General features: G+C 58.3%; 1 protein-coding gene across 4 annotated transcripts in view; it reads right to left on the bottom strand.

The window, feature by feature from the left end:
- CTDP1 (CTD phosphatase 1) overlaps nucleotides 1–14,208 on the bottom strand; it is a 56,874-nt gene that overhangs the window by 17,918 nt on the left and 24,748 nt on the right. For all 4 annotated transcript variants that reach the window (XM_086683292.1, XM_086683291.1, XM_086683290.1 and 1 more), the window contains exon 11: nucleotides 5,830–5,989. In XM_086683292.1, the coding sequence (XP_086539418.1) occupies nucleotides 5,858–5,989 (132 nt within the window). In that variant the 3' untranslated portion in view covers nucleotides 5,830–5,857. The remainder of the gene's footprint in view (nucleotides 1–5,829; nucleotides 5,990–14,208) is intronic.

Below are 14,208 nucleotides of genomic sequence, written 5' to 3'. Positions count from 1 at the left end.
GCCAGTTTCGGGGACAAGTGTACAGACAGCGTATTTTCCAGTTCTGAATTTCCCACCGTCGTTCGTCGTTTTGCATTCGCTCCAAGGCTGCTCCCTTCTCCCCAGGGAGCATGGCCACTGAGATGCCTTAAGGTGCTGGTCTCCAGAGCCCGACGTCCGGGCTGGCTTGTGTGGGTGCCTGCTGCTGCTCACTCAGACTGTGCCCCGGACGCTCCAATACTGCACCCTCTTACCATCTCTGGGAATACACGCGTGCACTGTAGCAGGTTTAGCCTGATCAGAGTGGATAAGACAGAAAGTTCCGCCTCAGCTTCCGTGGACGCTGTCTTTCCCAAGCCTCTCAGGGTGTTTTCCGTGTCTGTGCTCCTGGAGGTGAGCCTGGGGCCCGGGTTGGCTCCTGAACAGACCGGGGGGGCCCTTCTCTCAGAGCACCCTGAGCTGTTGCCCAATATGGTGTGGCTGGGGTGACCCATGGGGCTAAGAGGCAGGGAAGGGAGCCTCCATATGCTTTGGGCCACAGGCTCCTGTCCCCAGACCCTCTGTGTTTTGGGTGCCTACTCCAGAGTGGCAATACAGCTCCATGACAGGGGCTGACCCAGAGCAAAGCCTGGGGGAGAGACGTACATCCCTCCAAAATGAGGGCCAGAGCCGGGGACACAGGAGAAAAAAATGCTCAAAACCCCCACTAGCATCGCTTGGCCTTCCCTGCTGCATGGTGCTGACTTCCATGAACCAACTTCTTCCCTCCAAGGAATTGTTTGTTTTTTTTTTTTAAGTGAGCCCTAGGCCCAACGAGGGACTCGAACTCACGACCCTGAGATCAAGAGCCGCATGCTCTCCCGGCTGAGCTGGCTAGGCGCCCCTAGGGCCCTGCTGTTCCTGTTTGTGGACCTTAGCTGCAGACCTCACAAAGGGCCAGGGAGGCTGGGGTGGGAGGCAGGGGTTCACCCACCTGGGCCAGCACTGGGGCCAGTGCTGGTTTGTTCTTCCTCCCCACACAGTGTTCCCTGTGCTTCTCAGACGTGTGCTGGGGCATCACAGACTGGTCCTTTGATTACATATGGCAAACGCTTTGTTTACTTATCTGACTCTAAGCTAATTTTGTTTTAATAGGATACTGAACTTTTAACTTTCAAAATAAGTTGTTGTACATTTTAACTTGAAGGATGGAACTTTTCTACTTTGGAGCCACAGCCCACACATCCCACCATAAAAACTGCTCATCAGCCTCGGAACGGACAGTGAGACCTCCATTCTGCACTTCCCTTGTGTGTTTGCTTAAAATGAACACACATGTGGGGCTCCTGGGTGGCTCAGCTGGTTAAGCGTCCAACTTCGGCCCAAGTCATGATCTTACGGTTTGTGGGTTCAGGCCCCACGTCAGGCTCTGTGCCGACGGCTGGGAGCCGGCTTTGGATTCTTTGTTTCCCTCTCTCTCTGCCCCTCCCCCAATCATTCTCCGTCTGTGTCTCCCAAAAATAAATAAATGTTAAAAAACAAACAAACAAACAAACAAACACACACGTGACTAAAGCTCGCCTATTGAAACCCAAGGCTGTGATGCAGACTCCCGCAGGGCGCGACGCCCTGCGAGGACTTACAGGCAGAGCACAGAGCTCCATTAACCCTGTGGGTCCTGCTTTGGACAAAACACGAGTGCATTACTGACCAACCACAACCACAACTAAAACCGTGTCACAGCCACCTGCATGTGCCCCCAAAGCTGGGGTCCTGAGGAGCTTCTGGAATAAAGCTGCTTCATCTCAACATTTTGAAGCCAATGGACAAGGTGCCTATTTTATTCAGAATACGTACTTGCTGCCAGATGGGGCAGACCTGCCATTGGGGGTGGGAAGCCGCTCCTGATGCCCGAGTCCCGCACCAAGCGAAGCATCGAAGCAGAGGGGGAACGTGCTGGTGTGCGGCCTCAGGCTGAGGTCACCACCCGGCAGCGCCCCAGCATCGTGCGACTCCTCCGCCGATAAAATGGGTGAGACCGTTCACATGGATGGACACCAGGGTGCACACATCTTGTGGACTCTCAGGGTCACGTGGCTCCCGGGGACACTCCGGTTAGCTCGGATGGGCCCCCCCTTTAACGCCCCAGACACCAGCACGCCCATGCCCGAGGCCCCACTTCCTCTCAAGAAAAGGACCACTGTGTACAGGCAGGAAAGGTGTGAGCCCACCGCGCGTACTCATCAGAAACAAACCTACACGTTCCACAAAACCACGGCATCCGTACCAGAAAGTAAGGCTCGCCGTCTTATGCATGACACAGAATTGCTGCCACGGCATGAACACGTGGGCGGGCGCGCCCAGCACGTCAGTCTGAACCACAGCACACGGCGAGGTCACCGAGCTTTGGCAGAAAGCGCTGTGTAAACCACGATACACAAAGTATAACCATTCGGCGAGGACTTGACTGGAAACAGAAAGGGGCATGCTAGACATGCGTATTCAGCAGTCCCTCCCTCATCCGTGCAGGTACAGTGCAAACCCCCCGTGGACGCCCGAACCCTACACGTGCATTTACGACACGGCTCGTCCACAAGCCAGGCACAGGGAGAGGTTAACAGAAACTAACAGTAAGACATGACGAGTGTGGTGACGCTGTGAGAACAGCTGTCTGAACGCGGCGTGTCTCTCGTAGATTCCCCACCCTTCCTCCTCTCGTGGTCACGTGGGGGAGGTAAATGACAGGGGCGTGCGACGTGCCATCAGGCTGCCGCTGACTTTCTGATGCTGTGGCCGGAGTGCGGTGGGACCAAAACTGCGGAAAGGGAGGCCGTGGCTGAGGGACGCTGCTGTGGTTTTAGGACCGTCTGGAAACAGTAACCGGAAGATTCTGTCTCAGACCCTGGTTTGCAAGGATGCTGGTCTGAAACGCCAGCATGATGTCTGGTACATGACAAGGACAAAAGCCCAGGGGCGGGCCCTGCAGGAGCTAGAGCACTTTGTCACCGGTGAGCTGTGCCTCTTGGGTGACTTGAGTGGAGCTCCGGCAGGACAAAATGGGAGACAGAATGAAGGGGACCGGGGCTGCTGGGGGCTGGAGGTTGTGTCTGAGTGCCTTTGATGTACCCCCACCTTGGGACACCCTGGCTGCGGAGCACCTGTCCATGCTGATGACAGGCCGTCTGAAGAGCCCCCTCTAGTGGACTAAAAAAATACAACTACAGTGGCCTCTGAGTGCACAGGTGAGCACGGGGGCATCAGGACACGGAGTGGGTGGTCACAGCGGAGGAAGCTCATGTTGGTCAGTCTTATTTACTGGGACCTTCGTTTACTGAACTGAGTAAGACAGTGGCCTGCTGAGGGTACAGAATCCTGCCAGGGGACCTGAGGCAGATTTCACAATTCCTAGAACCTAACAGTATTTGAAGTAAGTACTGGCAGATAAGCCACTAATGAACTGATACGAGAGACATTCGGTTACTCAACTGAACGTTCCTGATAAATCCGAGAACGAATGCACAAAAAGCAGGCCACCCAAGTCTCTAATGCGTACCAATTTCTATGGAAACCAGAACGACGGTGAACAGCAGTCCCCCCTGAATTATCTCAAAAGGACAAAGACCACCAGAAAACAAAAGCAGTCGCACACGTCAGCGGCAGAGACAAGAGCCCCTTCTATCACAAGCAGCTCCAGGTTTGGGGAAGCCGTCCGGGATTCTCTCCAAAGATTTACTTCAGAGTCTCCTAGGAGCATCACCCTCCCTCCCTCCCTTCGGCACAGGCCAGAGACCTCGGCCACCGCCTTGCAGCCCGTGACACTCTCTGAAACCTGCGTGTGCAGCACGATCGTCACACATCTCCCCCTTTCACCGTCTCTGCTCCCCGCTCCCGATGGCGAACCCAGATCCGTTTGAGGGCAGCGCGCCTCACGAGACCCGGCCAAGCCCACGCGGGACTCTCAGAGCCTCCGCCTCGAGCTCACGGAGCAGCAGCCCAAGACCAGCGTCCCCGGAGGCAGCGTGCCTGCTTTCCAGAGGCACGTCTCCTGCCGCCCGACAACGGGGCTCTGAGGCCCGCTCTGGGCACGTGGGTGTTCCAGGAGAAGGGGGCACACGCGGCAACAGGCATCTTCTGACACCAGGGTATCCCTCCTATCAGGGGCACACTCTGCCCAGGACGTCCCCGTGTGGCCTGGCGCAGAGCTGCCGAGACCACCCGGGGCCCCCAGCAGCCAGGCGCGCGGGAAGGTCTCTCCAGCCTCGGCCACGTGCTGGGCAGGAACACCGCCGTACACGGGCACGGTCACGCACGCTCGCTTCCCCGCCGCTCAGTTTCCGACCCCTAAACCCCGCAGCCTCCGGCCCGCCGTGCTTGCCCAGAACCAGGAATCGGGGAAGAGGAGCGGAGGTGGAGTGTGAGCGCCCGAGCGTGGCACCTGCCTCCCTGTGGGGCTCATGGGACGCGGCCCTCTACCGCCACGGCGGCCCGGGGCTCACCAGCTCTCAAGTGCCGGGCTGCTCTGGCCTTTGCCACTTCCTACCGCCGAGGAGCCGGATCGAAGGCTCGGAGTCTCCCTTTCCTTTCTCTCAAAGTGACAGAAAGTTGCACGTAGCACTTTCATTTCACGGTAAGATTCCGACGTCCCCTGCCCTGGAACAAGTACCAAAGTAGCTGTCACCACTTAGCAGGTTGGTGTGTGCGCGTCTGCAGGGTGGCTGGGAGGACGGGGGAGGCACGCGCCAGCGGTCCTCTCCCCCAGGTCTCTGTGGGGTCAGTGACCGCCTGGATCGACCCAGAGATCAAAGAGCAGCGCTGAGGAAATTCTTCCGGAGAAAACGCTTGGGAAACAACAATAAAAAAGCACCTCCACCAGCTAAATATTCAAAAAACGGCCAAGAAAGGGAATCGACACACCTGCAGACAGGCTCCAAGCGCCGCAAGGTAAACCGGCGACGGAAAGGGACGAGGGCTCCCGGTAAGATTCTGTACCGAACGTGCCACTGACGTTGCCCTACTGAAGATAAACTAAAACGTGCTTTTCTACACACGGGCCCTCCCACCGGTGGCAACGAGCACGGAGCACGGTGCGGTGCCGGAGCAGAAACCCAGGCGGCCGTGGGGCCGGCCGGCGCACAGCTTCTGTCCCAAGCAGAGGCCGGTTGGGCGTGACAAGGTGCCACGTTCACTCGGACGCGCGACGTGGCTTTCTGCACTGATGCCGCCCGCACACCACCTACAGACACACGGAAACCCCAACGGGGGGGCCCCTCCCTCGAGGGTATTGGCCGGAGGACAGTAGGGGTCACGGCGCCTGGGGGCCAGTGGGCCTCAGGACGGGCTCCTTTCAGGGGATGAAGCACCGGGCAGATGACAAAATTACCTGCAGTTTTGGCTGTTTTGTCCCAAACGGAGATCCCTACCGTATTTAACCTCTAATCCAAAATGGATTCACGGCCCTATTATTACTATTCCCACACTTAAGGATCTGAAGAGAAAAACGCCACCGATGTCGCCTAGAACCGTTTAGTGGCGTAATAACAAGATCCTACCGTGAACCGCCAACCGTCACCTGTGTTTTAGAGCCCCCGTGACCCGGGCAGGAGGTCACCTCGGATCTCCCGCTGGGCAGTGCAGGCCGCCGGCGGCCCCGGCCCTGCCCGCCCGATGCCGGGCCCTCGCCAACGGCGGGGTCGGGGGAGCGCGCAGGCACCCCCGGTGGGGCGCGGCCGGGCTTTCCGGGGTCACCGACGCCCCGACGCGTCACTCCAGGCCGCGCCAAATCCGCCAGCGGAAGCGTCCCTGGGCAAGCGAGGGCGGAGCGTGAGCGCGGTGGGCGCCCTGCCCCTGGCGTGCGGCGCCCGCGGGCCTCACCTCTTTGTCCATACTCTCTAAGTCCTCCTTACACAGCGTGTACAGCGGCATGGTCTCTGACATGCTGGGCTGTCGCTTCCTCCCGCCGGGGCCGGGCCGCTCTCCGCGTCGGGTGTCCGGCAGCTCCTGAGCGAGCATCTGTGGTGGCGGCTGAACCACTCTGAAACGAACGTCACAGGGCCCGCGTGAGGAGAGGCGCTTCCACGGCCTCCCGACTCGGAGCTCGTAAACAAGCACAGAGGGCACTTAGTTACGAAAAGCCACCCTGTCTCTCCACGGTCCCCGCGTGCTTCCCTCCCGCTGAGAGCGGACGACCCCGCCCACAACCCCCCCCCCCCCCCCCCCCCCCCCCCCGCCCCGGCACGGCACCGCTGCTCTTGGGTCCCTCGGCTCAGAGCGAAGGACAAGACGTGAAGAGCTAGCGAGCACGTTCCTAGAAAGCAGCAGGAGAGGTACTTATCCTCAAAGTAAGGTCGAGCAAACCGCAAGAGTTTTTTAAAAAAAACAAAACCAACGCAGCACGTCTCTCTATTCTGCCCAGAACAGAAAGAATGAGCTGCCCAACTGAAGACACAGGCTGCGGGGACTGAAGTCGGCGCGCCGTCCACCCGGGCACCGGGGAAGGCGATGCGATCCAGCATTCCAGCCGCACGGTTCCGCCCATCAATCAAACACGAACACAAAAGACCAGTGCGCACTTCCAGAAGGCTCTTCCGTGGAGCCGATCCCAGGCCTGGCCGCGCAGCGTCTCACGGCGCCCTCGGCACACGCATCCGTGTCGGTGGCAGGCCCGGAGCACGCGCTCTCAGGTGGGCCACGGCCCCGAGACGGGCACGAGGACACTTCCGACCCCACTGTCACCGCCCAACACGTCCGCTCCCTGAGACACTGACGACGCGGCCAAGCCTCCTGATTTTGAAGAAGACGCGGGTACGAAGTCTAAGCCACAACACGGAAAAGCAGCGGCTGCGTGTCTAACGAAAGGGGGACTTGTTAGGGACAGACACGAGGACCTGACACCGGAGCCTCGCCACTGCCGTCCACACCACGCTGCCCGCCGCCCACCCCGCAGCCAAGGCCCCCGGGGCGACCGTGGGAAACGGCCTCCTAATCTTCCTACCAAAAACAGCCACGTACGGTCTCCCTTTGGAAAAGCAGTTGCAGTTGTAACCAGGGAGCGCCGGCCGGCCTACCTCTCGGGCGCTATCCCTCGAAAGGGGGTGATTCTCTTCATCTCGTAAGACACCGAATCGGCCGGTAAGTCAAGGGCCCCCAGCCCCCAGGGCGTCTCCCCTCACCAACGACACGCCACACGGGAGGCGGCAGAATTTCCTCCTGTGTTTCCATCAAAGGGCGGAGCACAACAGGCAGGTGCAGAGGCCGGTGGGAGCAAGAGAGTCACAAAAGGGCAAGACAAGCCATTCTTAGCGTTGTGTTCCTTTCCCGTTTGGAAAGCAGCTAATACGTTACCGCACAGCTCTTTTACTGTGGTAACGTGTAATGGCTCAGTTTCGTCTAACGTGGGGAGTTCTGGTGGACTAAACCCTCAGGACGGAGAGCTCCCTCTTCCCGACCTGCAAGGCTCCCATGCCATGCTGCTCGCAGAGCTCCCCAAAAACGAGACCGTAAATGCAAGAGGAAATGAAACACAAAAGATTCACGGTCTATTCTGAATCACAAGTTGACTTTACTCCCAGGAAGGCAGCTGGGCCTCTGCCATCCTCCTGGGGGCGCCGGCAGGGGAACACAGAGAGCTGACTCGAGGGCTGACGGAAGAGGGCCAGGAGCCAGTGACGCAAAACACCAACGGGCAGACACAAAGCCCAAAGAGTGGCCTGATCTCTCCAGGAGAAACCCACAGAGGGACCCCCTTGCGGAACAGGAAAGCTTCAGACAGTCACTTGCTCTCCCATAGGCCAATACCACAAACCATGCCCCCGTCACTGGTCTCAGAGAATGCAGAGTGGGGGGTCAGGATCTTCCTCCGGGCCAGCCGGTAATGAGCACCCCCTGACTATGCAGTGTCCGTGGAGACCCTGGTGGCTGGGGCCAGGACAAGTAATGAGACCCTCACCCCAGGCTGGGAGGTGTCAGAGTCAGACGTTGACGTTCACCTGGTTGTAACATGAACACCCACCCGCCCTGTGTCTGTGGCGACCCTGGGGGGTGACCCGAGGTGACCCCTTGGCCCGGCAGCAACAAGGACCCCAGGCTCCCCACCAGGGCCAGGTGCGTCCACCGTGCTGCCGGAGCACAGCCAGGGGGAGACAGCCAAATGCGAAGTTTGAGTAAGGTCGAGGCTCTCATAACGTGCCGTGAAACCACCCAGGCTTCAGCTGAAAATCACTCGTGGGGCGCCCGGGTGGCTCAGTCGGTTAAGCGTGACCCTCGGTTTCGGCTCAGGTCACGATCTCACAGTTCACAGGATCGTGCTCCTCGTCGGGCTCTGTCTGGGCTGATGGCCTGGAGCCTGCTTTGGACTCTCTCTCCCCACCCCCGACCCCTGCTCCCCTGCTCGTGCACTGTCTCTCAAAATAAATAAATAAACTTAACAAAAAGAAAGAAAGAAAACCCCTTGTCCTCCCAAGAACAGCAAGACCTCAAGCCGAAGGAGGACAGCCGGGGAGGTGCACTCTGCGCGGGCAAAGGTCGGGGACTCTCGGGCACGTGGGACAGCATCGCAATGAAAAGGCTTCGACAGGCCGCCAAGCGCCGGTCACGCGGCTGCAGGAGAAGGCCTGGCACAGCCACCGCGGCCGGGAAGCGCCATGGGGCAGCGTCAGAACGAAAACGCGCCGATAAATAAAAATTTAAAACTGCACTGGACGGGCTCCACGTCACGGCAAAAGGGACAGAGCCTGATGCGTAAGAGAAATGGCTCCGTCTACACATCAGGGAGAAAACAGACTGAAAAGGAAGAAAGAGCAGCCTGAAGAACACGTGATTCAGTACTGGTGTCCAGGAGCCCAGAACGAGGACAAACACGACAGAACTGGAAAAGTCCTCAAAGAACAAGGGCTGGAAACATCCTAAATTTGGACAAGACATTAAACTTCCAGATTCGAGAAGCTGAGTGGATCCAAAGAGAACACACCTCCGAATCCACATTAAAACACTCCATCGTCAAACTTCTTATTCAAGACAAGGAAAACACTCTTGAAAACAGCGAAAGAAATGTTACTGGCCAACAAGAGAAACAGAATTCGAATGACAGGCCAAAGACAAAAAACCACGTGCTATGAGTACAGATAAGGCATCTGGAAAAATTTAATATCCATTCAGGATAAAAACTCACAGAAGAATGGGAAGAAAGGGAAATTGCCCCCAATTTGGGAAAAGTATCTACAGAAAAACTACAGGTACCACATCATACTTAAAGGTGAAAAACAAAATGTTTCACCTTAACATCAAGAAAAGGCCCCGGGCGCCTGGGTGGTTCAGTTTGTTAAGCGTCTGACTTCGGCTAAGGTCATGATCTCACGGCTTGTGAGTTCGAGCCCTGTGTGGGGCTCTGTGCTGACAGCTCGGAGCCCGGAGCCTCCTTCGGATTCCGTGTATCCTTCTTTCTCTCTGCCCCTCCCCCGCTCATGCTCTGTCTCTCAAAAACAAATACATGTGTAAAAAAAAAAAAATTAATAAAAAAAAAGTAAAGAAAAAAGGCCCAAATGTGTGCAGATCGAGGGAACAGGTGGGGAACCCAGAACACACCTGCACAGAGGTTCCCCGACATCTGACTCGGGTGCCAGAGCGGCAACAAACCTGACCCCCACCCTAGAATCTCGCACTGTGCACAAACTCAGAGTGGATCATGGCCTTCACTACAGGATGTACAACTACGAAACTGCCAGATCAAGACACAAACCTTCAGAATCCAGGACCACGCAGAGCCAGCACACTCGACACCTAACGTAGAATTCATGAAAAAGGCTGATAAATAAAAGCTGATTGATTCAACAAAATGAAACCGCTTCCGCTCTCCCAGACTCTGCAAAGGTATAGAGCAGGAGAAAATACCTTCGGGTCTCACAGTTCACAAAGCTCCAGTGCCTAAAAAATAGATGATGATTAAACGCAACACAACAACCCAGCTGGAAAATGGGCCAGAGACACGCACACTTGACTGAGGAAGCCCACGAGTCGGGACAGCGCGTCCCTTGACGGCGCACACCGTCTGGCGGCCGCGGTGACATACGGCGTCTACGCCACATGCCAGCAGCGGTGCAGAGAAGGGTCTCTCCTGCTCTGCCGGTGGAACGAAGGCACCGCTGCCACCAGAGGAAGCGGGTTTTGAATAAAACCACACGCTCCGCACACAGCCCAGCAGCTGCACCCCTGCGCGTGGGTCCTGAAGAAAGGGACTGAGCAGACGCAAAGGCTGGGAGCAGCCTTCCTGGCCAGGACCCAGGTTAGACACGCCCCTGCTGTCTTCCTCAGCGGGACGCTGCAGCCAAGAGGAGAAAGCCAGCAATGCGGCAGCAGTGGAGACGGATGCGAGTGGGGGTCACGTACACAGCGCCTGTGTGCGCCACACCCCAGGGAGGGGCGGTGAGAAGGGTGGGGGGGCGCGCTGGAAGGGGGTGGAAAGGGGAGGGGCGTCAGGGGCCCCCTGCCGGTGGAGGTTCTGACCATGTCAGAACAACGGCCAGGCCAGTAGGCCGTGAGACGGGCCTACAGGTTTGCAAGATGCCGGGCAAACTGGGTGAAGGGCACACAGGGCCGCTGTTACATCTCACAACTGCCTGTGGGTCTACAGTGACCTCAAACTACAACTTCTAATAAAAAAACCCCAAATGCTCACAACTAACAACACACCTTAACAATGGGTAAACAAAAAGGAATTCAGAATTCCGGCCCCATCCCTGCAGGGAGAGAGGGAAGGTCTGACGACAGCTTGGCGAGCGCTCCCTGCTCCTCTGTGGTCCTGGCTGCCCCACCCCTGCCCCAGACCAGGCCTCCCCTTCACCGCTGCACCCCAGGGTCCCACCAGGGTCCCGCCTGCGGAAGCCTGAGGTAGACTGCACCCGACAACTGGACGAAGCCTGTTCTTACCCCACGTTGTCCCTGAGCGCTCTGTACACGGGTATCTCACGGGGGAGAAGAAATGCCCTCGCGAACATCCACAACAGTGGGAGAGCCCCAAGGAGCTCTGACCTCTAGGCGGGTCCCCAGCCCAGATCCAAAAACATCAAAACAAAGAGAACAGACACCCACAATCCTCAGGGCCTCAGACAAGTGCACGGAGCGGTGTCCGCGCCCACAGCTCCAGGCGGCCTGTCACAATGGGGTCTACGTGGGGCTCCAGGCTCAGAATGGCGCCGAGCCACCGATCTCGGGGCCCTCCTTCTTGCAGCCCTGGACACACAGGTTCAGGGGGCCCAGAGCCTCGAAGGGGCAGCGGGCAGGGGCCCCGCAGCCCACGGTTCCATCTGCGAGGCCTGGGGGTGTGGATGTCCGGGTGGCCGCGGGTGCCGGGAGGATTACGGACAGAGGCGTGTGGGGCACGTGAAATCAAATAAACAGGTCTCAATGGAAAGGAAGACCTTACTCTATGACCACAAAGACGAAACAACGCATGGGGTCATGAGCAACCCCACAATGCCCGTGAGCGCATGTGCCCGGTCCCCTCCTGTTCCCCTTTCCTCTGAGTTCTAGACTGCTGCTGAGATGGGCGTCACCTTCCCTGTGTGTCATTTCGTCAATTTTGAAAACAGAACTATCCATAAATTCTACCGACAGTCGCTATTTCTAGAACATACGGTTTCCTACACACAAAAAAGGAAGTACAATTGACACAAGGTGACAAGAGTCACTTAAAAAAGCCTCAAGCTGCCCCTGATGGAATCGACCACAGCAGGGTAACACGTTGGTCTGGAAACAGCGGTGCTTCCCACCACCCTTCCATGATTAGTAAGATTCAATGGTCGCTGTTAATAACCTTCCGCATACCTACACGGACCGGCAACGATTCAGTTAACATTTGGCGGAAACCACGCTTCCAAGTTCAAAAAAGAAAATTTCACCAAGAGCCACCTCTGAATAAACCACAGCTCAGTGTGTTTTCCTCCAAGAAGACGGAGCTGAAACGCTGGTTTTTCAGTCATCTGAAACTGTTCACACAAGCCACACACACACGTCAGAACAGAAGGGCAGTTGTGTGCTGCTCGACCGCCAGCGTTCCAGGAGAGCAGCGTTCCGCTCTATTCACGTTCACTCCCCACCTGCACGTGTGCTCAGACAACACCCCGTCACTTCTCCCACGTCCTGGATTTCCTGGCATCCTTCCACTGATTTCGAGCAAGGCCGAACGATCCCCAAACCGTTCTGAACCTAAGTCTGAAACGTTCCAAACGTTTGTTGTCTACACTTACGACTCACTCAAAGGTTTGCTACTGAACCTTCAATGGCACGAAAAGCAGGTTCTAAAGAACCTGAACACGTGAACATCGGTACGGCGTGGATTTCAGGCCTCCTTCCACCACGAGAGGACCGGAAGCTGTGAGTCAGGTGCCGTGCGCGCTCTCAACGCACACGCCGCCCCGTGACGCGCGCCACAACTCCCTGCAGAATGTCACCCACGAAAGGAACCTGAACCACACGACCATCCCAAGGGCGGCATCACGCCTCTCCAAGGAGGGGGCTCTAGGTGCTTGACGGAGGCCCACAGCTCGTACCCCGTGAGCGGCACGGGCCCTACCGCTCCGCTCGAAGTCAGGCGCTAGTCCTCCGAGAGGGCCCGGTGGGGGGCTTCGCGGGGCGGTCTCGGGGGGCTGTCAACTGTACAGCCCACGAGGAAGTGCGTGGACACCGAAGGCTGAGGCCGCTGCAGCACAGTTTTGAAGACAGGACACACCCCCACCCCAGTCCTATGGTCCACAAACCCCTCAAACCCGACTCAGGACCACCAGCCGCCCAGGGTGCAGGGGAATCACCACCCCTTGCAGCCCATCTTGGCTGAGCCTGGCAGTGGAGACATCAGTACAGAGGGTCACAGCACTGCCTGCGAGAAAGGGTAAGAAACTCGGGCACGCCCCAGTGACGTTCCCCTCACCCCGCCTGCGTAAACGCCTTCTCCCCAAGAAGCGTGACACGGGGAAGGCTGGCACTACGGCATCCCACAGCCCCATGGACTCAGGCACGGGGCTCACGCCCCACCTTCCCACCCGCCACGTGCCTTCCCACCGCACCCCAGTGTCCTGCACCAGCACGTGCGGTACTAGCACTGACGTTCACCGGGCGTGTCTCAGCACCAACACTCAGCGGCGTTGCTGAAAAGGCCCTGTCCCAAGCCCCAGCTGTGCCGACAGCTTCAAACCCCAACCTCTGCCCCCGCAGCCCCTGCGTTTGGCTTTGCTCCACACAAGCTGGGCCACCGTGTCGGGGCCTCCCAACCACAGCTTCCAGGACTGTTCGCCGTCAGCAGGAGGATCAGACCCGTAAGAGGCAGGCCACGGGCCACCGCACGATCCGGGGCACACGCCCCAGGGGAGACGCTGGCTAAGGGGGCGCAGAACCGTCTATGCTCCTTGAGCAGAACGAGTGCACTTGGTCCCGTGACCTGCCGGTCAGCACGGAGGTGGCCACCTGTAAGTGGTCTGCCAGCTGACTGCACCGAGTCCTGTTCTCCTGACCCCCCCCCCCCATTCCTGCCCCGGTCTCCCCTCCTGGAGCGTCCACTCACAACACCTGCCTCCACCTGGACCGCATCTCTGGTTCTGCATTGGGCTGAGGCTCCCCTCAGGCCTCCCTGGCTGCCCCCGACAGCTCCGGGGCCACACGTTTCTCGTGCTGCCATGCTGGCTTCCGGCCGAGCTGGCACCAAGGTCCATCAGTGTGTCTAACAGCCTCTGACCAGAACTTTATCAGAAGCACCTCTAAGATCTCCGCTAATCCCGTCCCTGTCTTCAGGCCTCCTGGGCCCCGGCGTCCACCTCGGACCTCACGGGAGTGGCTCCCTTGACCTCACCTCTGCAGACCTGTGCCCGCGTGGCCGGGCCCGACACTGCCCTGCCCAGACGGCCCCCATGGCCTGGCCCGACACCAGCCTCCCCAGAGCCTCGACAGCGGCCTGAACCCCACCGTCCTGCACACCTGTCAGGCTCCTTTCAAATGGAGGGACCGCAGAAGTGGGGTGAGCTCACCATCTCAGCAGTAGAAACGAACTCTCGCGACACACAGAATGTGCCAGCGGGCAAAGAGCGTGTCCTGAATCCTCAGACTTAAGACAGGGGAGCGCAGGACTGACCCAGTGAAGAGTCTCCCCTCCGTTCCCGTTTACAAGCAGCCACCACCTCCCTCACTCAGATCTCGGCAGGAAGCAGGACCAGACACCAGGGGGTGCCCAGAGCTGGCTCCTCCGCCACCACCATGGGGTCGGGCTGG

The sequence above is a fragment of the Puma concolor genome, chromosome D3, assembly GCF_028749965.1.
Source record: "Puma concolor isolate L17-30 chromosome D3, mPumCon1.1.hap2, whole genome shotgun sequence".
In the NCBI taxonomy this organism is placed as follows: domain Eukaryota; kingdom Metazoa; phylum Chordata; class Mammalia; order Carnivora; family Felidae; genus Puma; species Puma concolor.
The sequence above is the reverse complement of the archived record's forward strand: the minus strand, read 5'-3'. Positions and strand labels throughout refer to the sequence as shown.